Here is a 22955-nt window from a genome sequence, read left to right as displayed (position 1 = left end):
TAGCACAAAATTTTAATTACATTTAGGCTGATTATAAATAGGATTTTACTAATATGTGCCCTATGGGCACACATTAATAAACTAATTTTGGAAAAAGTTTTATCGACAATTTTTTCAATTCCCAATAAAACTTTTCCAAAAATGGATTTGTTAATGTGTGCCCTTATGGATTTGTTAATGTGTACCCTAAGGGCACACATTAAAAAGGCAATTGATTCTAAATGTGGAATCCACCCAAAATTCTCATCATCCCAAGACCCCCTAACCCAGCTGCACCTCCACCACCCAAACCAACACCTGTACACAGCTTGTAAACTAGTTGAGACACAGAATACATTGATATGCAGACACGACACAAATGTACAAAAATGCCAATTCGCAATGTATAAACGATAGCTGGACCAAAATTTACCAGAGGCTGAAAAATGGCAGTGCAATTGATGGGAGCCTTTAAGGCCCCAATTTCATGGTCCCACACTTAACTCCAAAGTTTCATTGGGATCTCTGAACTTTCCGCAAACCTGCCCTTATTTCCTTCAACAACTCATTGATCCTGATTCCTTTCCTGCAATAAACAACGTAAATAGCATATGGTTAGGATACCCCTCCTAGAAGTGCTAAACTGATAATAGAATGACTCACTCAAGAAAGAAAAATTGATCTAGAATACACAGGAAAGGGGAAAAAAGTTCAGGTAAATAGTAAAAAAGCATAACACTACTGAATATCAAACAGAATTTAGCCATGAGTTTTAACTCAAGGCTCATGGAAGCATATAACTATTCAATAAAAATAATTATACAGAATTCATAATGAGGCAAGACATACAGTTCAAATATTAGGAAGAAGATTTAAAAACAATCTAATGAACTTACAGAACGCTAACTCCTACAACAGCAAGGGGGCGTGGGTAGTCCTCGATTTCTTTATCCTTTTTATCTTTGCTACTAATGCCCGGAGAAGATACATCTGCACGTCCACCTTCAGTGGTCAGTGATTGAAGAGCATCATCATCAGAGCCTCTTTCTGGCTCTGAAGGTACTTCATCACTTCCAATTCTCCTAATTTCTTCAGTCAAAGATGGAAGCCTATCCCTTGCCTGAAATAGCAATCAGCTTAAATCTTGAACTTCAAATAAAACAAAAACCAAAGAGATCCTACGTTTTATAGGAATGCATAATAATAGCATCAGGAAATCAAGATTAATATTAAGGACAGGGCTTCCAAACCAGGAAGAATAACAACAGGCACAGACCTCTGGGAGGTCAATCTTATTTAGCACCACAATGTATGGTCTTTCAAGGTAATCGGGGTTGTACATTCGCAATTCCTGCAAAACCCATAAATCCTATAGTTTACACATGAAAGATTAAAAAGAGTTTATGCATGAAAGATTAAAAAGTTAACAATAAAGGAATGCAAGCATAATAAACTTTTCCATGGGCTTTTCACATTAAAAATCACAGGGATAGATAATTACAATGTAGAAAACTAAAAAATATCCAGACAACATCATTTTTCCCCTTAAAAAATTGGCAGCTAAGAATCATGATCCTAGTTTTCCACTCAGCTTTACCTACAACTCAAACCCTTGTCTTAGCAACTCCCTTAAAGAATAACACATAAGAAGGGAAAGAGACACAAAAAAGCCCAAAATTACAATTAAAACTAAAACCTAAAATTAAATATGAAGGATGAGGGTCAACTGAACTAGTGGAGTCTGATCTCACAAGACCCAATTATAATGACCCAAATTATAAATATGAATCTGGATTTGATCAATGACGAGGACCAGCTTAATACACATCTAATTTAAACCATCATCCATGGCAACAATGTTTATAGCCCAAAATTTCCAAGCAAGCAAGTGGAGCCAACAATGCTATTAGTGAAAATATATGATTAGTATTGTTACAGAAAGAAACACATACTTCTTTTACTGTTTGATAGTCATTTACAGGGTTTTCAGCAGCTGCATCAACAACATGGACCAATAGCCGTGTCCTCCTCAGGTGCCTCAAGAAATTCCGACCAAGACCCTAAAGGATGATTCAGATTTCAAATTTAGCAAACTTTAGATTTTATAATAAGCAGACATTTGAGATACAAAACATACAGTACCTTCCCTAAATGAGCACCTTCTATAAGACCGGGCAAATCAGCCAATGTTGCTTCAGATGAGTACATCCCCGCCCCTAAACTAGGATCACCATCAAGCCGTCCAAGGTTTGGCATTAATGTTGTGAAAGGATAATCAGCAATATCAGGTTTTGCAAGAGTAATAGCTGCAAGAAGGGTTGACTTTCCAGCATTTGGAAGTCCCTACAACAAGAGCAAGTAAACCTCTAGTAAAAAAGTCAATAATAGTACCTTATAGAAATAATTAATATACTTTAGCACTCCGCCATTCCAGGCATTTGTACTTAAATACATGCAAAATATAGTTAACTAAATCAATAGGGGAAGGCTACCTTCAAAGCAATAATGAAATGTAACGAAGAACTTTGTTGGGTTTTTCTTTTTCTTTTCTCCTTGACCTTTCACTTTACCAACAATTCTACTCCACAATTTATTCATAATTATAATTAAAAATCTCTAGATTGTAACACACAAAAATCTCCTTCCCAAAAATTGACAACAATTACAACATAGGCAACTCATCACAGAACCAAGAAATATTCCTCAGAAAAAGTTCAAGCCTCTCAAATCAAATGGAAAGCTACATTCAAATTATTCAACGTAAATGAAACTTCACAGCCTTCCAGCATGATATTGTTGTCCAACTAGATTCCTCACTTCAAAAGAATCTTTAAATGTTGTTAAAATGGATCTCACATTATTAGTAGGCTCAAAAGAGTATTATTGATATTCTTCAACCCTAAACAATTGACTGGATAGACCTTTAAAATTCAGAACATGTTGGTCAAAGATTCAGGGTAAGGCTGAATCACATTAGGTCAATTAGGACAAGGAAAACTGTCTGAAAATCTAAGATCAGGTAGGACACAAACCACCCTGGTTTGACAAATAATGCCAAGCAAGTTTTCCCATTTTAGTCAGTTTGCAAGTTCTTGGTACTACAAGTACTGGACACTAATCCAATGACCTTTTTGTCATATACAGACATCATTAAATGCTGAATATCATTACTTCAAAACTCATAAGAATGAGAAGCCAGGATAAAAACATGCATAAATAAATAAAGAGCAATACTTACAACTAAACCAACATCAGCAACGACACGTAGAATCAACTCCAAACTAACCTCCTCCCCAGGTTGACCAAGAACTAAAACCTGCAATATAGTAGAAAATATTTAACATATTTCTACAATAAGGCAGGCATATCTTTCATAAATTTTGACCGACCATACAAAGTCAAATACAAGTGATGTAGATAAGATAATATTCTACTATATTTGATAATTCGATAGCTATAATGGGGGATGGGAGATTTGATCCATGGACATCTCCATTGGAAACACCAAGAAGTGTCAGTTAAGCTAAAAGGCTTTTGGCATACTACTCTACTTGAGCAGGTCCTAGAAACAATCAAAAATGAAAATAAGGAGAAATTACATAAAAGACCCGAAGCTTATGCCATATTTCAAATTAGGTCCTATGACTTTAATTTTGTCAATTAAAGTCCCAAATTTATGCAGTTGTTTCAATTTGAAGCCTCTATCCATCTCTATTATTCATTTTCATTGTTCTAGGCAGTAACGGGCAAAGAAAAGTGGAAAAACATTTATTAAACTCTGCATATCACCTAGGAATTGTTCAAAAATCAATTTGGTAGCCATAAACAGAGAGTAGAGAGAAAAATATATGCTACGGTGGAAGGAAAAAACAATTCAGCCATAAACCTATTTTCTAATCATTCTCCTCTTTCTATCTCCTCTCTCTTCACATCTAACCCCAAGCTTCCAAAGTTTCTATTACCTATCAAAATAAAAATAAAAACAAACCTTTTTTTAATCAGTAAGAAAAGAAACTTTATTAAATCAAAAAAGAAGAAGAAAGGCTGAGGCCAAAGTACACAGGGAGTACACTAAGGACACTCCAAAGGAAAAGAAAAGCAAGAATACATCAAAGAAAAAGAATAAAACAAAACAGCCCCAAGATTCAGGAAAGAGCCAAACTGTCCAAAAAGGTCAGAAAGTCTAAACCTGAACAGACATTAGAGCAAAACACCTTCTGCCACTCAAACAGAGTACCCAAAATTTGAGATTTCAGTTAAGCATTCAAACATTCTGTTCCTTTAAAAACTCTCAAATTTATTTCCCTCCAAATGGTCCACAAAAGATAAGCCAGAATAGCTCCCCACAAAGTAAAAATAAGTCTTTTTACCACAGTCCAGACCAAATAATGAGCAGGTCTGGCACCTTCGGCATCACCCAAGTAAGACTCAAAAGAGAGAATAAAAACTCCTAATCCAGGTGCCACACCACAATGCAAAAATAAATGATCAATATCCTTACTTATCAAAAAAAATGATCAATATCCCCCCCATCAAATCTACGCATAACACACCAATCCGAAATTATCAAAACCCCTTTTCTGCAGGTTTTCAGTTGTTAAGATCTTCTCTTTCACAGTGGACCAAATGAAGAAACCAACCCAAGGAAGAACTCTCACACGCCACACCGCCCTCCAAGGAAAGAATGCATCCCCACCTCTCCTCAAAAGCTGATAATAAGAACTCATTGAAAATCCTGGAGACTTAGAAGGATTCTAAATTAGTCTATCCTACTGAGGAAAATTAATCCTTACAGTATATAACTCCATTAGAAATAAGTCCATGGACTCCAGCTCCCAATCATTGAGAGGCAGAGTGAACGTAGGATTCCAATGGATACAAGCATTGGAACCATCCAAATATTCAGCTACAAAAACCTCTTTATTTCTGGAAATTTCAAAAAGGTCCAGGAATCTGTCCAAAAAGAAATCATGGCCCCAGCAGATATCCAACCAAAACTGAATCTTATGACCTGTTCCCAATTCAAAAGAGATGTTTTTCAGAAGTTCAGGCCAAACCTTGCTTATATACCTCCACAAACTAACACTGTAGGGCCCTCCCACCAAATCAGTACACTAGCCACCCCTAGAAATACCATATTTTATCCCTATAACTTGCCTCCAAAAAGCATCAGTTTCCACCCCAAACCACCACAACCATTTGCCTAATAAATCTTGGTTAAACACAACAAGCTTTTTAATCCCCAAACCACCCCAATTAACCGGAAGACAGAGACTCCCACCTAACCAGGTGAAATTTATTCTCCTCACCCAAACCACCCAAAGGAAATACATTTGAATTTTTTCCATATGATTGGCAACCAGAAATGGAAAAAGAGACATAAAATAAGTAGGGAGACTAGAGAGTGTGCTTTTAATGAGGGTTAACCTTCTACCTTTCAACAAATAAATCTTCTTCCAACTAGCAAGCCGTTTGTCCATCCTTTCTAGAAGTCCATCCTAAACAGCTCTACTTTTGAAACTGGCTCCTAGAGGGAGCCCTAAATATTTCATTGGCAGGGTAGAAGTTTTACACCCCAGATTTTCAGCTAAATCTTCCATGTTTGGACCTTCCCCACTAGGACCATCTCAGACTTTCCCAAACTAATCCTCAATCCAGAAACAGCCTCATATTGCAGTAAGGTACAACGAAGATACCTTAATTGATTCTGATTAGCATCACACATAATAAGAGTATCATCTGCATAAAATAAATGTGTTATATTATGAACCCTGCCATGACCATTTACAGAGAAACCATTTTAAAAACCCCCCACTGGCTGCCCTTGAATTCATAAGACTCAAAGCTTCCATCACAAAATCAAACAATAGAGGAGATAGAGGATCACCCTGACACAAACCCATGAACTTTCGAAAAAAAACACAAGGCTCACCATTCACCAAAACAGATAATCTTATTGTGGAAATGCAAGCTTGAATCCACTTCCTCCATTTGGCCCCAAACCCACACCTACTCAGTACATATAATAAAAAATCCCAATTCACACTGTCATACGCTTTTTCCAAATCAAGTTTACAAATAACCCCTGGCGTCCCTTCCCTCAACCTGCTGTCCAAACACTCATTTGCTATCAAAACTGAATCCAAAATTTGCCTACCATGAAGAAAAACATTTTGAGTAATTGAAATAAGATTCCCCGTAACCTTCCTCAATCTGTTTGCAAGGACTTTAGCAAGAATTTTAAATACACTTCCATGTAGACTTATAGGTCTGAAATCCTTAAAGTTTACTGCCCCTATTTTTTTAGGGATAAGAGCAATAAAAGATGTGTTCAAACTTTTTCAAACCCTAATCTTCCTAAGTTTACATGAGCTAGAGTTCATTGGTAAGGCATTCCACTTACATGGTACAGATTTATGGTTATTGAACATGTTAGTGTGTTTTCAAGGAAAGAAAAGCATGGTTTTTGCCATTATCATGGGGCCACAGTCAACATTACCATATCTGATATATATTGGACTTGAAAAGTAGAGCATGGAGATGCAGAGAGATATATTAACAGGTTATTTATATGCAGAGTAAAAAGATACTTCGTCAGGTTGACACAAATTTATCACATATGTGTACACTAGAATTCTACTCTCTTTTTCCTTTTTTTAAAACTAAATTAAACCAAGTCTTCAACATTTTGTACACCGTCACTGTGCTTAGAAGATAACAAAAGAAATTAAATGATAGATCTTTCGTTAACACCCCCTCCAAATTCCTGCTTCCTTTAATTCAGGAACAATGACAAAACTAGAATAAACACATGCAAATCAATGTGATTACTTAACCCAATTTGACAGGAATTCTGACATAGTTGATTGAAAAAGTTGAAGAACACTAGAGAATCCATATATGGTTTCATCCACCTATAAGGCATTGAACTTGCAAGAAGATCAATTCATTATTCCTCAGGCAAGAAAATTTTAGATTAGACTCTCCCAAAAATGGGAGTACAGGAAAAAGAAGAAAAAGAAAGATTGAGCTTGAACATGCCACAGTGGAAATGTCTTACACAAAATTTTCAAACTTAATATACTAGATAAGAAGGTTAAGAGCACCATGTTTACCTTATCACTATCATCTCTCATCACATTTGTAGTCAAAGCCATTAACTTTTTCCTTCGATGCTCTGGCATTTCTAACAAGCTAATCTGGGGGGAGCAGAAGGGGAAAACACTTAGATGTAAACGGCATGTTAATATTTATCCAAAAAAAATATGTAACTGACATTAATATTGAGCATACAAGTTAAAATATGTTCTTTAAAAGAACTCTCTGACAATAACTAAAGTTGCCTTGAAGAGAACATGCATGCAAAGTTTAGAATTCTCAGGCCTATTGTTCAAACTCCTTGAACTCCTAAGAAACTGAAACTTTACCATGATGCCATCTCAGACCAGAATGACTTAACAACAAAGAACAGTGTAACTTCAGAGAATGAAAGAAAGAAAGAGACAGCAAATATGCCACATGTATCACTTAGGTAAAAAAAATTAATTAGTCAAAAATGCTATAAAAATTTAGACTTGGACCAAAAGTAAAAAAACTAAAAAAATCATTAACTTAAGGTAGAAATAAAGCATTTCCTTACCCCTCCTTGTCCACCTCTTGCAACAAGGATTTCATCACCTGGACGCGCTAGATCAGCCAACAACTTCCCACGTTTACGTTTCACAACCGTACCTGTCACATTAGCCCAGATAATAAGAGAATACACATAGAAGTAGCTACTTTTTTAAGAAAGTGTAAATGAGCATTGACCATCCCATCAAATTCTCATCCCTGTTCAATCGGGAAATAACAAAGGCAGGGGAGGACACTGCTTACATAACATAATCAGATTTAATGTTGGATAGCTCCACTATGATTCCCATTTTTTACATATGCCAAACATCTTTGACAAAGTTAACAACATAACATACAAACCTAAAGGCACAGCTATACGCAAAGTTGGTGAGGCAAGTCCATTACGCAATTGTGAAGTCAAAACACCCATTGCATCAACATTTCCACCACGCTTTGCATTAAACCGGCCTTTCTTGTGAAATTCCAATAATGAATCCTTTCCTTCATCTGCATATATTACTACATCTCCTCCATGCCCACCCATGGGAAGTATAAGTGATCCATCAAAGTCCCTTTTATACGCACTTTTCTTCCACATCTTCTCCTTGTCCTGTTTTCCTTGAGGCTTAGCAGCTCTCGGGTTAGGCATGTTAAGAACAGCACCATGGCCTCCATCTCCCGCACGGACTGTGATAATAACCTGATCAAAATACTTGTGGGGTTCCTTTATCAAAGTATCAGGGCTTGAGGAAGGAGACTCATTCACCCGAGCAAGTCTGCACTTAATTGTGTAATGTACAAAATTTTCAGAATTGCTTCTGCGCCGACCATTCCTATAGATAAGACTGCTGTAGGATGTATTACTGCAATAAGAAGACACGAACAATAAAGCAAAAGATGATGTATAAGGAATTCCCAACAATGTACTCAATTTTAGAAATGAAGGATTTCAATGGAAATAACTATGTTGTTGCATACATTCACGTATTTAACACAGTTATTGTTTTGTCAAGATAAACTGAAAGGTGCTGTTCTTTGTCATGTTTCAGTTTCAGTGTCAAATAGCTTCAGAAAAATCCATACAGTGAAAATGTAATTGAAACATATCCCCATTACTAATTATCAGCATGTATATATCACAAAAAATTTACTCAAACGGGTAGAAACAGAAAATCAGTTGCCATCGGCGAGGTGTGTCTGGATGTACGATTAAATATAATTGGCTTGTTTAGCATTAGGAATGTGAATTACTCTACTCTAGAACAACATAAGCCATCAACAAACTCTCAAATCAACAACACGTCAAATACAAATGTGCCATGAATCAGATGATTTTTGAAATTCCTAATCATGTAACCAAAATTTAGAAATCTGGCATTCCTAAAGCAAACCTCAGCAATATGACCAGCCACTCTAATTACAGAAACGGTCTTTGATTATATTTTGGTGGCTTTCTCATCACCAAAAAAAAAAAAATTAACAAATAGTTATAGTAGTAAAATCCATATTCATAATTTGAGAAAGACAAGTCTACACAATCAAAGGTTCCTTCTATAGAAACCTAAAATGAAAAGATAAACCCTAGTGCTTGGTTTGACCACCTCAAATCAGAGAAATTGAACCAAAACTCAGAGAACTTGTAAGATTTCCGGCGCATTAAAAATTTCCTATAATCTCTCAGCGGCCAACCAAACTTTAATTCCAGCACCGTCACAATGCTGAGAAGAGTTAGGCTTAAGAAAAACGAAATAGAGAAGCCAGTTTAAACTAAACCAAATTACATTTCTTGCCTTTTTTTCCAATATTTTCATGCAGTTTTTCTACGCAACCAAACGCAACATTATAGTTTTTTTTTTTTTTTTTCAACTAAAAAAAAAAAAAAAGAGTAAATGGAATAATAATACCTTTGGGGAAGTATTGGAGAAGAGAGAAAGGTATTGTTATGAAAGCGTAGGTTGAGATTCGATGGTAGAGAAAGCATTATCTGTAAAACTCTCAAAGAGTAGAGTAAGCGCAGTGTGTGTGTTTGTGTGTGAGAGAGAGACCGAGGAGCTGGTATACGGTGACCGTTTTATGACAACTCTGAAACGGTGCCGCACCGCTTTTTGGCAGGTTTTTTGCCAGATAGAACATAGTTTTAGGTAAAATTTAAGGAAAAATAGCACCGGCTCAGAGTTATTTTATCACGTAGCATATTTTTGAAACTCGGGTTTGGTAACTTGAGTTTCAGGCATTATGTTTGATCAAATTACCATAATATTTGAAAAAAATTATTATGTGCGTATTCTTTCCTCTCATATGAATAGTAAATTTCACTAATTAAATTCATGATAAGACCTACCATTCATGTGAGAGAAGAGAGTATACACTTATATTACTCTTAGAGTACTTAATATTTTTTCAATGATTGAAACTCAAATTTGGTAAACTTAAGTTTGACAAACTTAAATTCCAAAAAAAAACTACATGACTAAATAACTTCAAGCAGATGCTATTTAACAAAGTTTTCTTAAAATTATGCTATTTAGCAAAATTTCCCCCAGTTTTTTAGCTGTCACTTTACATGACATTTTTGTAGTTGATCCGGTCGTCCTTTCAAATAACGTTTGTCTCTTTTTTTTCTTTTTCTTTTTCTTTAATTCAATAGTTACAACTTACCAATGATTTTAAAAAATAAAATAAAAAATTTTAACCTTGACAATTTACTAGAGTGAGTTTGAAGTTGGCAATTTAATAAACGGTCAAACTTGCCCAAAAAAAGGTTTGACCGTTTATTAGAGTGAATTAAAAAGTGAGTATAGTATATCAAGCTTCTCGATTAAATTTCCATAATAAAATAATAAAAACTTTTCAATTCAATAAATATAAGTTTGTATTAAATTAGTTGTTCTTGCAAGAGAAACATTGTTAGTGTTTCATTGGTCATGTTTGAATTTAATCGTAACATCTGTTGATACCAACCATAGCAAAAATAATAAGACCTTTTGGTGGTGGCATCTCCACGGATGAACTGTGAGCCATTTCCTGTCAAACGGGTGTGCGAGAAATGTGTGCCAAATCCAATAGTGAACTAGTATATAATTATAAATTATTTAAAATTATTTTTATTATTTTTTCAAACTTTCCCTTAATTTATTCTATCAGGTGTTGAAAGGATTAGAATTAATTACACCTTTTGGATTTAAAGTATCTACATCTAACATATGTCCATCTGAGCAAAAAATAAATAAATAAATAAAAGTAAGCTATATGTCAGTATTGCTTCTTGACAAGAAGGGAATGTGCTATGCTTTGAGGGACACAAGTAATGTTAGAAGCCAAGGGCTTTGAAACTGAATTCACACCTTCCCATACATAAAATGCTTGGGGGTCTAAAGGGAGAGAAATGACTCGAGCTGCGAACTTAACGGTATATTGTAACTATCTCAAAAAAGAAAAAAAGCAATGTTAGAATATGAGTCATAATTATAAAGATAATTCCAACTTATTAATATGATTATTATACTCAGAAGTTAATTAGTACCTTTAAATTATCAGTATCAATTTCACACTTAACACTATCACACGTTTGAAGTAATCAATATATTGCAACAAATATCAATTTAATCCAAGACATACTAAAACATCAAGAGAAAATCACCCTAAAAAATGCTCAAGAATCTGCTTCAAGGTCAGACTCCCAACTCTGCTTCATCACAGTATGTTCACTAGGCATAGCAAATTGCAACTTTGCATTAAACAGTAGAACTAAGATTAATAGGGTACATCAACTCAAAGCCTGACGTGAATAAATCCCAATATCTAATGTTTGTATAAGCAAGGCAGTATGTACAAGCCACACACATGGATCAACTCAGTTGCTCTAATTTGCAAGCATTCATGGTTTTCACTACGGCAACTTAAAGAGTATGGGCAATTGGGCATGCCTCCCTGAAAGCAGGAATAAAAACACATGAGAGCCTGCTAACTGTGTTTACATATGAGCAAGCAGTGATGACTCCTTTCTAACCCCAAACCTTATATCAAACCCATATGAGGCAACGAAAGCTATATCTGAATACACCTTGATCACCCATTGGCCAGCAAAGCTTCAAACACTTGATGCATTTAGCTTTCAAGAAAATCCTTTAAGGAAAATGGTGCATGTGTATCCTACAAAACCACAATAAAATGAGTAAATATTACTTCTGGTCATTCATGTTTTCATGGGCAGTACATGGCTTCCTTGTTTATCAAGCTGGTCAGGCCGCTACTTAATTGAGATAGATGTAAAATAACTCCAGGCATTCATCCTTCATGCCTAAGAACATCGAGTGAGTTAAATATTTAAGGAATTCACCATCAAAAACAAGCGCCACCCATTCTGCTTTAATTCTTTTGAAATATATTTATGCTGAACAAAAAAGAGAACTACTAGTTTTTCTTGGTAAAGTAGGATATAAATGTGTATATATAATTGACTAATTGAATTTCACTTTTCCTCTTTCCAAGATATAAACAAGGGTAAACTATAGTGGAAGAAACTCAAGAGATACATACATATATATATATATATATAAAATAAGGATGAAACTCAAGATTAATAAATATGCGAGCGAAAATTAGCCAAAATATGCAGCCCTCCAGGATCCTAGAATGGAAATTCCTTAACTACATCTTACCTTGCCAGGCTCTTGACTCAAGCACTGTCTAACTACTGTTGTCTGTTGTATCAGCCTTTCCATTGCTGTGTAGCTGGGCAGATTCATGTGTTCTGACAGCATTAATAATTAGCCATGACAAAGCATTAATCAAAGTATCAGATCTCACACATAATTAAAAATTATATAAATTAGGAAATGATCTCATGCAGAAAAAACAAAAATCTCAAAAGCATTCTTAAAACACCATACGCAGAAGCACATAGGAAATCAAGTAACAAACCAAGAATTGCCCGATTCAAACTTTCAGCAATTTTCTGCCGATACTCCAAGCCAAGAAGATGAAACATTGGGGACTTATCTGGCTCTTCATATGCAAGAAGGGCCATAAAGTCCTGCATCAATAACAAATTTCTCTTCATTCTGATGAAAAAAAAGATAAAGGAAATGCATCAGAGATTTTGCGTTAGGAAGAAACATACCTCAAGTTTTTCAACATATTTCTGCACTTTCCCAAAATGAGTCAACTTAGCCTGAGCAAATTCCAAAGCTTCTGAGCTGGCAAGGAAACAAAATTTTTTTTAAAAATGAAATGCATATCTCACTCCCTTGGAAATATCATTGCTACTTTGCATACCATTTTCTAGAGCGGACAAGTTCACCAAAATGAATGCTCAATAGATCAAAATACAATTCCTCATTCTTCTCCAGCAAGTCATGTGCCAGCTGATTTGTCAGCTCAATGGCCTTAAGTGCATTTCCATCCAGGGCAAAATTAAAAATTCCTGAGCATAAACCATAAAATTAGAAGCATCATCAACCGAGTATTCAATAGATACAACATTATAAAATAAAATATTGATGAATTATCCTACAATAACAAATAAGAAAAAGGAATATGATGACCAGGAAGATTGTAATTTTTTTCTCTACTGTTACTCCAAAGGATGTGTTGCCGCAAATGTTTGACCAAAATAAATAAAATTTTGAGCAGATTGATCAGCAAGACATTCAGCCACATGAAGTATAAACATATATTCACAACTACTTGGAAGGGTAAGTAACATCTGACTCTCTGAGACATTGTTTCAGTTTGGCATCCACTAACACCCATATGCATGTCATATAACCAACTTTGAAGCACTCTAAACAACTGAACTCTCAATCATGTGAAGACCAAAACAAGAAATTTGCAGTCACTCAGAAGGGTAAGGAAAGTCAGGCACTGATTCTGTTTTGGGTGTCACATGCTCCACCATGCAAGTCAAACCACCAACTGTGAAACCACCTAAACTACTTTCATCAAATACATATATGTAAATACAAACACATGTCATCATAGAAGCATCTCTCACAACTAATAGAAAATTCAGTAAAATAATTGCTTCATGAAAGAAATAATTACAGAGGTGTGCTCTGACAGTGAATAGCCCATTGTACAACACTATAAGTGAGAAACTTTAAAGCAATCCTACTTTCCCTAACAAAATAAAAAATTTCAATTACTTTTTCTTTTCTCCATGCCCTCAAGATGATCATCAGGCTGCTTCATCCCAGTGCAAGCAATGAATGACTCCATGGTTTCATTAAAGCAATTATGGACAAGATATGATAGAACAACATTGTGGATGTCATTTTCGTTGATACCCTGTCAATGATACAAAAAAAAACCCCCAAAATTATAAAAGAAAAGGCCCAATTGACAAAGAAATGAATAATCAATTTTTGCTGTGGTTTTGTTTTAAGGAGGAAATATCATAAGATCATAAAATCATAATCCTAGAAAGGAAACTAATAGAAGACCTTGAGACAAACATGCAGACAAGAGGTTTATATCCTCACCAGTAACTGAAGATCCAGTGTACTTCAGAAGCATCTATTGCATTTTGGAGTCCACACAAGGTGGATCCCACATTGACAAATGCTTGTGAAGTACACTGGAACAATGACTAGTGAGAATCAAAATCCAAAGGCAAGACCCCAGAACCACCCAAATCACATGTACGCTCAATTTCGTTACAGGGAACATTAATAATAATAATAATAATAATTAAAAAAGAAAAGTTATCTATAAATGCTGCCATCACATTATGTATCTTTAAAATTGCATCATCATTAAAATTACAGTGTCTTATAGAGCTATGAGTCTAACACAAAACAAACATGACATGCACAGCCTGCATATTCTGTAAAAGCTGCACCCCGTACCAAGCTTCTAGCTAAGCATGCACACACACAAGATTGACATAACATTAAGAGCAGAAGTTATGATTCCAGTGATAAAAACATGTATATGTCCTGACCCAGAAAATATATCAGACGACTGGAAGAAAAAAAAATCCCAGTAGTAAAATGCAGTTTGTAAACAATTAGCACCACCCACTTCCCAAATTATATGCAGCAACCAATGCAATATGGACTCATATATGCTTTGTATGGCGCAAGTAAATATCAAGTTGTCGCATTCATATGATTTTTAAAGAGTTTTCCACCATTTTGGAGTCTCATGTAGCCATATACCTTTACCGTGTAGTATTGTAATCACAAAAAATGGGCAAAGGGTGAGACGGGTCTTGATCAGATTGACTACAAAAAGCATGTTTCCCCCCAAGGCAATGCCCTTCCAGATGAACATCAATCCCCCAAAATAAACTAAAACTTAAGGCAAAAGTAACAATCATCCAATATCGCAAAGACCTCCACTGTGGATGCTTGAATAGAGTCTATAGACACATTGATTACAGGGTTTCACTAAGCTTTAGAAAAAAACTTAAACCTGTGCATACTTCATAAAATTGATCATTCCCATAAGACATTAATTTGGTCGAAATCATAACAAAACATCATCATCTAATGCCAATCGCTACAGAGTTAAAAACTCCATACCAAACAAACTTTCGTCCTTTATCAATTCAATTACAATGTGGAACACAATTAACACATTTTACATCTCTAGATAATGTTTCACACAAAAATTAAATTTTAAAAAATTTAAAAAAAAAAATGACTGAAAAGAGTGAACAGAACTTGGCACATGTAGTATATCCTCGTAGGTATCAAATCGATGGTATGATAACGACAAAGAGACAAATTAAATTTAGGGTTTCGATGATTAATACAAAAAAAAAAAAAAAATGGGTCTAACATAATGATAGGTAAATGCGATTAGAGAGACTTACAACGAGGTCGTAGTGACGAGGATCAACGTCCATGGTTGTCAAGAACCGAGAGAGTGGGCTCTAAAAATTGAGACAGCGTAGACTGAGTTTTGTTGTGTTTCTGAATAAGAATCGAGGTCTCACTCTCTCTTGCTGGGTTATATTATATAACTATGTCGATAGATAAGTATATATACATACCTTCGATCGTAGAAGGTATTCAGAATAGAGAGAGAACACTATGAAACCACTAACCTCTCTAATTATTGGTATTTTTCTGAATTGTGATTGCGAAAACACGTGTGTGACATTTAATTCTGAGTTTCTGATTCTGCTGCCTCTCTCTCAAGTCAAGCCACTGTAGAATCAGCTATATTGTTTATATTTGTTTAATTGTTTATAGTTAATCCACCAATGACAGAGAATCAAGGAAGACACTCTCACGGTAAATCAGTCACAGCTTCCTAAATTTGCGTAAAATTAATCATCAAATTTCTGAATAATTTTGTAAATAAGTAAGTGTATGTTTCGTAACTTTTTTTTTCCCCTTATTTTATGTTTTTAAAAAATGATTTTTTATTTTTTAGACTAAAAAATTTGTTTGACAATCTAAAATAGACAAAAAAACAAAAATTATTCTCAAAACTCAATTTGTGAAAGAAACTAAAAACATGCAAAATATTATTTTCAGTTTCTAATCTCCTTCTTTTTCTTTTTCTTTTTTTTGTTAACCAAGCTGATATCATAAAAACTAAAAAACAACCATTCTGTTACAAAAAAAACTCAGTTTTATCAAAAGTTAGCAAATTATCCACCGCTGGTGGTGGTTCATACAACAAAAGGAAATCAACAGGTTGGGTTGCTCTCATATTAGCAAACTTATCAGCACATCTATTAACTTCCCTAAATATGTGGGTCACTATGCAACTAGGAAAGACTTTGATCGGGGTCCTGCAATCATTCAAAAGAGATTCTAACATGAGATTATGAGAGGAGGGGTTGTTAAGTAAGTGTACAAGAACATTAGCATCAAGTTCTATATTAAAATTGAGAATATCTAATTGCCGAGCTAATAAGAGGCCATCTTCCATTTATTTATTTTTTCTTTTGTGCTTATGTTATAATGGATGCCAAAAATACTGAAATGGAAACTTATTTTGTATGGTGTTTTTCCTTTTCAACTAACAAACAGGTTTTTTACTTTGAAAACATAAGAAAGTTATTTTTATTTATTTTTATTCTTAAAAACAAGTTTTGGAAAACAAAAAACAAAAACGATTACCAAACATAACCTAAGCATTGGCAAAGCAAGTACCATAGGAATTACGAATGACTCCAAATGCCGTAACAGCATTTTGCAAACAAAAACAAGTAGGAGGAAAAACTTTTTATTATTATATAATTTAACATCCTTAATTTGTGTTTGCATTCAACTGAACGTTACACCAAAATGGATATGCCTTGTCTCACAAAAAGTGAATCTAATAAAGGTGATGAAACCCCTTATCTACAAAATTCAAAAGATCAACTTTTTCCTTTAATTTTTCTAGTTTATGAATAATATTTTGAGGTCTTTTTTTAAGAGATAATTATATTTTAATAAATTTTCAGCAAAAAGTCAAATAAAGTAGTAGCAAATGGATTTGTTACTCAAATTAGAATCTTTGTCATCTGAATTTGAATCAACTTGATCGCTCATTGGCTGATTGGTTGGCTGGCTTCTTATTCTTAATACATCCCCCCTACATGAAGAAAATTATAAAGATGTACCTTAAGTCTTAACATATCATTCGTTATATTTGGTTGTTGTGAGTAAAAAGAATTGTGATTATTTACAACCACGGAAAAGTGGGGAAAAAACAAATTTCTTATATATTTTATGTTATAAAATCAATCATCTTTGTTATAGCCTGAAACATGTTCAATTATAAGTTGTAGTGTAACGACCCCGCCCCAACTATGTAGATATTGTCCACTTTGGGGCCCATACCCCTTATGGTTTTGTTTTTCCCCAGGCCTCTACACATTAAAGGGAGATCATTCCTTATAAACACATTCTCATGTGCTTCTCTAGGCGATGTGGGATTCCATGGAATGCAAGACCCCCCTTTTTGGGTCACTACAATCCACCCCCCTTACGGGCACACGCGTCCTCGCGTGTGGAGCCCACACTTTTAGCTAGGGCATGGCTCTGATACCATTTGTAACGACCCCGCCCCAACTGTGTAGATATTGTCCACTTTGGGGCCCATATCCCTTATGGTTTTGTCCTCTACACATTGAAGGGAGGTCATTCCTTATAAACACATTCCCATGTACTTCCCTAGGCGATGTGGGATTCCATGAAATGCAAGGCCCCTCTTTTTGGGTCACTACATGTAGTACGTAATTTTTTTAAGAATAAAATGCACTTATTATATATATATATATAGAGAGAGAGAGAGAGAGAGAGAGAGAGAGAGATTGACTTTATTTTTTAAAAAATGTACAAAAATATTGCTTAATAAAGTATTACCACCTTACCCAGTGTCCGCATTTGATAACAAAAGCCAAAAAACAATAATAAATAAAAAACAATCACATTCTCCCTACTTACAATGCACCTATGAATTTGATATTTATAATTAGTCAAGTACCTCAAAAATTTCTTAAGACACTTCCCTATAAGAAAGGCCAAGTTTCACAGCCTCTTTGGCTGCCCACATTTCTAGGCAGTAGGCACACCTCAATCAATTTCCAAACAAACAAACATTCCTAAAAACCCCAAATCACCCTCTCCCCTCTCTAACAAAAATGAACCTCCTTTCTTCTTCCTTTCTCATCACTTTTCTTCTTTTCCAACGCCTCACTTTCTCTTCTCCTTCACACACCACCTCTGAGCTTTTCGACACCTGGTGCAAACAACATGGCAAAACTTACTCTTCAGAAGCTGAAAAGCTGTTCAGGTTCAGGGTCTTTGAGGACAACTTTGACTTTGTTAAGCAGCACAATGATATGGGCAATTCTTCTTATGCACTGTCTCTCAATGCCTTTGCTGATCTCACCCACCACGAGTTCAAGGCCTCTCGCTTGGGATTCTCTCCTGCTTCTTCCATGAAACTCAATCATGGGAAGGTTCAGGACCCGGGTTTTGTTCGTGATATTCCTTCAGAGATGGATTGGAGGAAGGAAGGAGCTGTGACCCAGGTCAAAGATCAAGGGAGTTGTGGTATGAGAGCTCTTGTTCTGATATACAAGTTCTTTATGACTTATAAGTTATAATAAAGATCATTGGATTTAAGAATTTTGGTGGGTTTTAGTTGTTATTGTTAGTTTTGATCTCTATGTTAGAAAGCATTTTAACTTGAAGGCTTCATGCTTTTTTTGATGAATTATGCTTTTTTTAGATGTGGGTTGTCTGAGTTTGAATTGGATCACAAGTAAATTGTGGTGTTCACTTCAGACAACATTAACACAGAAAGAAACCCGAATGCCTTATGGATGAGCACTTTGCTAGTTTGCTGATTTGCTTATTTGCTGAAAGTTGGTTAAATGATAGTTGTAGCTAGAAAATGTGAGGAAAGCTTTACATGAGCCAATAAACTAAAAAGTTAAAAGAAAAGGTTGCTGGCAAATGTACAGGTGCCAAGAGCCCCAATACAACTAGATTGAGTTTTATATGTGCAAAAATATCTCCCTGAATAGGGTCATAGGGGTTCCAATGATGACCTTAGCTTCTACTCTCTCATCCTCCTTCTGTTTGTGGCATTTATAATTGAGTCTTAAGCTCCTATATTTTCCCCTTCTACCAAGCCCTCAAAACTGAAGTGCGTGTGCTATGTGCATAATGGTTGTGGTATTATATTATCGGAACTCTGACCTGAATTGATCTCTGTTGCATCTGCCATCCCTCATGATAGGGAGATTTTCTGGTGCTTGAAGGAGGGTGCCATGCTTCACAATTAAGAAAAACCTATTTCTGCCTTTTGAGTGCAATCCTTTTGATTGATCCTCATAAAGATGGATGTTTCAATGGAATCAACTAGATGCAGATTCTAGAGACCTAATTGAAATGATACCGAATTTTGGTTTTAAAAAAATATTGGGAACTATTTTAAAGCTTTTTTACCCTAGAATTCTCCATGTTTTAATTTCAAGCTTGCTAGACCACTTTTGTACTAATGATATTAGTCATAATCGGGTGATGATACCATTCTAACAAGCTACAGCATGATGTGTAAATCCACCATGACCAGTTTAAATATATATCTTGAAGCTTCTTTAGTTTTAAGAAAAAGATAAAAAATAAAAGGACCTTCAAAATCTTTTGCTGGAAGGGCTACCACTCCTCTTCATCATCTTTATGTGTGTGTGCGTATGTGTGCATGCATAATCAATGTTTTCACCAGGCTTTGGGAGATTATATGCGCATCATACAACCTTGTATTCTAAGACAATGATCTGATGCACCAAATTAGCTTTATGGGCAATACTTTTGGTATTGAACATTCCTCTAACTTGATAAATTCTATGTTTTGATTTAGAAATCTGGTTAACAAGTATTATTTTATGGTTTTCTTGCTTTCTTCTTGTCTGCTTCATCAACTGTGCCAATAATCAGTTTAGCTTAACTGGCCAGTTCACAACAGATTTCATAACATTAAGAGATCTGTCATTGTTCTAACAAACGTCATTCCTTTACATTATGGAAAGGATTCAAATGTTCTTGTCACCAATTCAGCACGAGTGAGAGAGAGAGAGAGAAAGAGGTTAATGTAAGATCCTTAAGTTTCAGTAGTAATTACTTCATAACGTTTAAGTTTGTAGTTATAATGAAAGTAATTTCATTTTCATATTGTTAAAACATGTGTTGCATACGTTTTGATGTGATTTAGATATAAATTTAGTTGTTTTGTTGTATAGGTGCTTGCTGGTCATTCTCAGCTACTGGAGCTATTGAAGGTATTAATAAGATTGTCACCGGATCTCTTGAAAGCCTCTCAGAACAGGAGTTAGTTGATTGTGACAAATCTTATAATAGTGGCTGTGAAGGTGGGCTCATGGACTATGCATATCAATTTGTCATTGATAACCATGGCCTTGATACTGAGGATGATTATCCCTATCAAGGTCGGGAAAGGTCCTGCAAAAAGGACAAGGTAATTGTTATTTTTTCTTTGATTCACGTTTAATACTTATGAGTTTTGTCTGTTTTTTCTCTCTGTTTCTATGTTGCTTCATTCATATTATTTTAGCTCTGTAATTCAAGTTAGCATTTCCATTGATGACATTTTTTTTTCTTACTACACTGCAGTTAAAAAGGCGTGTTGTGACAATTGATGGTTACACTGATGTGCCATCAACTAATGAGAAACTGTTACTACAAGCTGTGGCAACACAACCTGTGAGTGTAGGTATATGTGGCAGTGAGAGAGAATTTCAGATGTACTCAAAGGTTGGTCCTAATCCTTAATCTCAGAGATATTAGAATTCTTAATTACTGTTATAATAAGTTTTTTTTTTCCTATTTTATTTGTGTGATAGGGGATTTTCACTGGCCCATGTTCAACTTCTTTGGATCATGCTGTATTGATTGTAGGGTATGGTTCAGAAAATGGAGTAGACTATTGGATTGTGAAAAACTCATGGGGAACACGTTGGGGAATGAATGGCTATATTCACATGCTGAGGAACAGTGAGAATTCACAAGGGCTATGTGGCATCAACATGCTAGCTTCATATCCAACCAAAACGAGCCCAAATCCTCCTCCTCCACCTTCCCCAGGTCCCACCAAATGTGACATTTTCACTTTCTGTGGAGAAAGTGAAACCTGCTGTTGTGCAAGGCACCTTCTTGGAATCTGCATTTCCTGGAAATGTTGCGAGCTTAATTCAGCTGTTTGTTGCAAGGACCACACTCACTGTTGCCCCCATGATTATCCCGTTTGTGATACAAAGAGGAGTCAATGCCTCAAGGTTTGTCTCAACTCCCTTTAAACGACAAAAGAATTTCTCAACCTTTAGCTTGGTATTGCTTGGATAAACGGCATGTGAAATGCGCGTGCTGTATTGTCTTAAAATGCAAACTAGCCTTTTAAGGCTTTTGATGACTGTTTTACAAACAGGTTTTTTGTACTCGGTACAGAGTTTAAGATTTTTCCAATTTAATAAATCTTATAGTTTATTGCTTTTCCATATTCTGGACTAATAAAAACCATCAAATGCTTGCAGCGAGCTGGGAATGTTACAAGAATGGAAGCTGTTGAGAGCAGACGGTCTTCGGCGAAGTCGGGTGGTTGGAGTTCCTTTTGAGGACTGGGTCCTGAAAAACTTCTTCAGTATGTACCAGTGAGTAATTTTTTTGCCAAACTGTTGCATGAGTTGTGCATTTCCCCACGCAAGGATGAAAATTAGCTTATCTTGGAAAGATATGGTCTTGTGTAAACATGATACTAGGTGTGTTTGAATACCTCTTATTTTACTAAAATTGAAAAATTATTACTGAAAGTACTATAGATAAAGGTAAAAGTTAGTTGAAATAGTACAGTGGGTCCATGAATAATGCCAAAAAATGTAATGAGACTCATGAATAGTAGCAAAAATAAGCTAAATAGTGAAATAATTTTAATTTTTAGTCCTAACCCAAACGCACACGAAACCTATTGTTTTTTATTATTGAAATTGACTGATTGATTATTTTGCTGAAAGTGAAAAATTATTCCTGAAAGTATTATAGATAAAAAATAAAAGTTAGTTGAAATAGTACAGTGAAGTTTATGAATAGTGCCAAAAAGTGTAGTGAAACTCATGAATAGTAATAAAAATAAATTAAATAGTAAAATAATTTTAATTTTTAGTCCTAATCCAAATGCACACGAAGCCTATTGTTTTCAGTTATTAAAATTGACTAATTGATTATTTCCAAAAACGTGCTTGTTTGACGTGTCATTCCCTTTATGGATGAATTAATAATGATTGAAGCTTCATCGTAAGAGATTTAGATGTGGACAAAAAAATAGTGTCTTGTAACATTTGTTCTAGTTCTATTGAAAAGTACGCAGAGTTGTGGATTAGGATAAGATATACAGTTTATCAAAACCGACTCATATCAACCTCATTTTCAATTTCCCAAAGGATATAGCACACCTGAATTTCAATGCTCGAGTTCAGAAGCAAAACGTTGCAAAAGACCGCTTGGACTTTAAAGATGGAATATATAAATATATATATATATATATATATATACACACACGTTAAGGCAAGACATTCTCACGAGAGACGTTTAGGAACAATTACTTTGATTGGTACCTAAAACATAGTAATAGACTAATAGTAATTTTGTCTACACATTTCTAGTTTTGAAGCAACAAATAGTAATGGACCTGTTGCCTAGTCTGTAGGAAAAGTGAACAACAAACTTTCATGCAATTGCTCATAAAATATTAGCAGGAGTGATAATCAGCCTTTGCATTGCACCATAGGCACCTTCAGAATAAATCACACATAGGCTGGAAATCTTGGTTTAGCCAACTCAAGATGGGAGTGAAGCATGCCTTGCTACTATTTACAGGGAATCGTTGGGTTT

General features: G+C 35.1%; 3 protein-coding genes across 6 annotated transcripts; 1 reads left to right on the top strand and 2 right to left on the bottom strand.

Annotated features, from left to right (window-relative positions):
- LOC115974421 (probable GTP-binding protein OBGC2) lies at positions 1–9722 on the bottom strand. 2 transcript variants are annotated; one of them, XM_031094789.1, is made up of 10 exons: positions 9498–9722; positions 7954–8456; positions 7619–7710; positions 7095–7178; positions 3218–3295; positions 2122–2322; positions 1932–2039; positions 1256–1330; positions 876–1099; positions 1–565 (listed from the first exon to the last, which is right to left on the bottom strand). In XM_031094789.1, exons 1-10 carry the CDS (start codon positions 9572–9574, stop codon positions 493–495), a joined length of 1515 nt encoding a protein of 504 aa, XP_030950649.1. In that variant the 5' UTR covers positions 9575–9722; the 3' UTR covers positions 1–492. The 2 variants fall into 2 exon arrangements, with proteins under 2 accessions (XP_030950649.1, XP_030950650.1); XM_031094790.1 differs by lacking the exon at positions 3218–3295.
- Positions 9723–11151: 1429 nt separating this feature from the next.
- On the bottom strand, positions 11152–15808 carry LOC115974419 (glucose-induced degradation protein 8-A homolog). 3 transcript variants are annotated; one of them, XR_004087915.1, is made up of 8 exons: positions 15413–15808; positions 13740–13881; positions 12871–13018; positions 12716–12791; positions 12517–12628; positions 12255–12346; positions 11610–11745; positions 11152–11523 (listed from the first exon to the last, which is right to left on the bottom strand). XR_004087915.1 is itself a non-coding variant. In XM_031094788.1 (8 exons), exons 2-8 carry the CDS (start codon positions 15443–15445, stop codon positions 11701–11703), a joined length of 648 nt encoding a protein of 215 aa, XP_030950648.1. In that variant the 5' UTR covers positions 15446–15512; positions 15647–15808; the 3' UTR covers positions 11152–11700. The 3 variants fall into 3 exon arrangements, 2 of the variants coding, with proteins under 2 accessions (XP_030950648.1, XP_030950647.1); XM_031094788.1 differs by having other exon boundaries at positions 11152–11745; positions 15413–15512; positions 15647–15808; XM_031094787.1 differs by having other exon boundaries at positions 11152–11745.
- Positions 15809–18062: 2254 nt separating this feature from the next.
- LOC115974415 (zingipain-2-like) lies at positions 18063–21877 on the top strand. Its single transcript, XM_031094782.1, has 5 exons — positions 18063–18599; positions 20294–20529; positions 20685–20825; positions 20915–21346; positions 21602–21877. The coding sequence occupies exons 1-5, from the start codon at positions 18185–18187 to the stop codon at positions 21680–21682; spliced, it is 1305 nt and encodes a 434-aa protein (XP_030950642.1). The 5' UTR covers positions 18063–18184; the 3' UTR covers positions 21683–21877.
- Positions 21878–22955: the final 1078 nt, after the last annotated feature.

The sequence above is a fragment of the Quercus lobata genome, chromosome 2, assembly GCF_001633185.2.
Source record: "Quercus lobata isolate SW786 chromosome 2, ValleyOak3.0 Primary Assembly, whole genome shotgun sequence".
Taxonomy (NCBI): domain Eukaryota; kingdom Viridiplantae; phylum Streptophyta; class Magnoliopsida; order Fagales; family Fagaceae; genus Quercus; species Quercus lobata.
The sequence above is the reverse complement of the archived record's forward strand: the minus strand, read 5'-3'. Positions and strand labels throughout refer to the sequence as shown.

Bases quoted from the DNA above. Each gene is read 5' to 3' on its own strand.
- LOC115974421 (XM_031094789.1), bottom strand. From the start codon at position 9,574: ATGCTTTCTCTACCATCGAATCTCAACCTACGCTTTCATAACAATACC. The intron at 3,296-7,094 runs GTAAACATGGTG...ACTATATTGCAG, and splicing joins TGAGAGATGATAGTGATAAG to GTTTTAGTTCTTGGTCAACC. The intron at 566-875 runs GTAAGTTCATTA...TGTTTATTGCAG, and splicing joins GTTGTAGGAGTTAGCGTTCT to GAAAGGAATCAGGATCAATG.
- LOC115974419 (XM_031094787.1), bottom strand. From the start codon at position 15,445: ATGGACGTTGATCCTCGTCACTACGACCTCGTT. The intron at 13,019-13,739 runs GTAATTGAAATT...GTTTATGCTCAG, and splicing joins GGGCATGGAGAAAAGAAAAA to GAATTTTTAATTTTGCCCTG. The intron at 12,347-12,516 runs GTTTGTTACTTG...TAATGCTGTCAG, and splicing joins TTTGAATCGGGCAATTCTTG to AACACATGAATCTGCCCAGC.
- LOC115974415 (XM_031094782.1), top strand. From the start codon at position 18,185: ATGAACCTCCTTTCTTCTTCCTTTCTCATCACTTTTCTTCTTTTCCAA. The intron at 20,530-20,684 runs GTAATTGTTATT...ACTACACTGCAG, and splicing joins GGTCCTGCAAAAAGGACAAG to TTAAAAAGGCGTGTTGTGAC. The intron at 20,826-20,914 runs GTTGGTCCTAAT...TTTGTGTGATAG, and splicing joins AATTTCAGATGTACTCAAAG to GGGATTTTCACTGGCCCATG.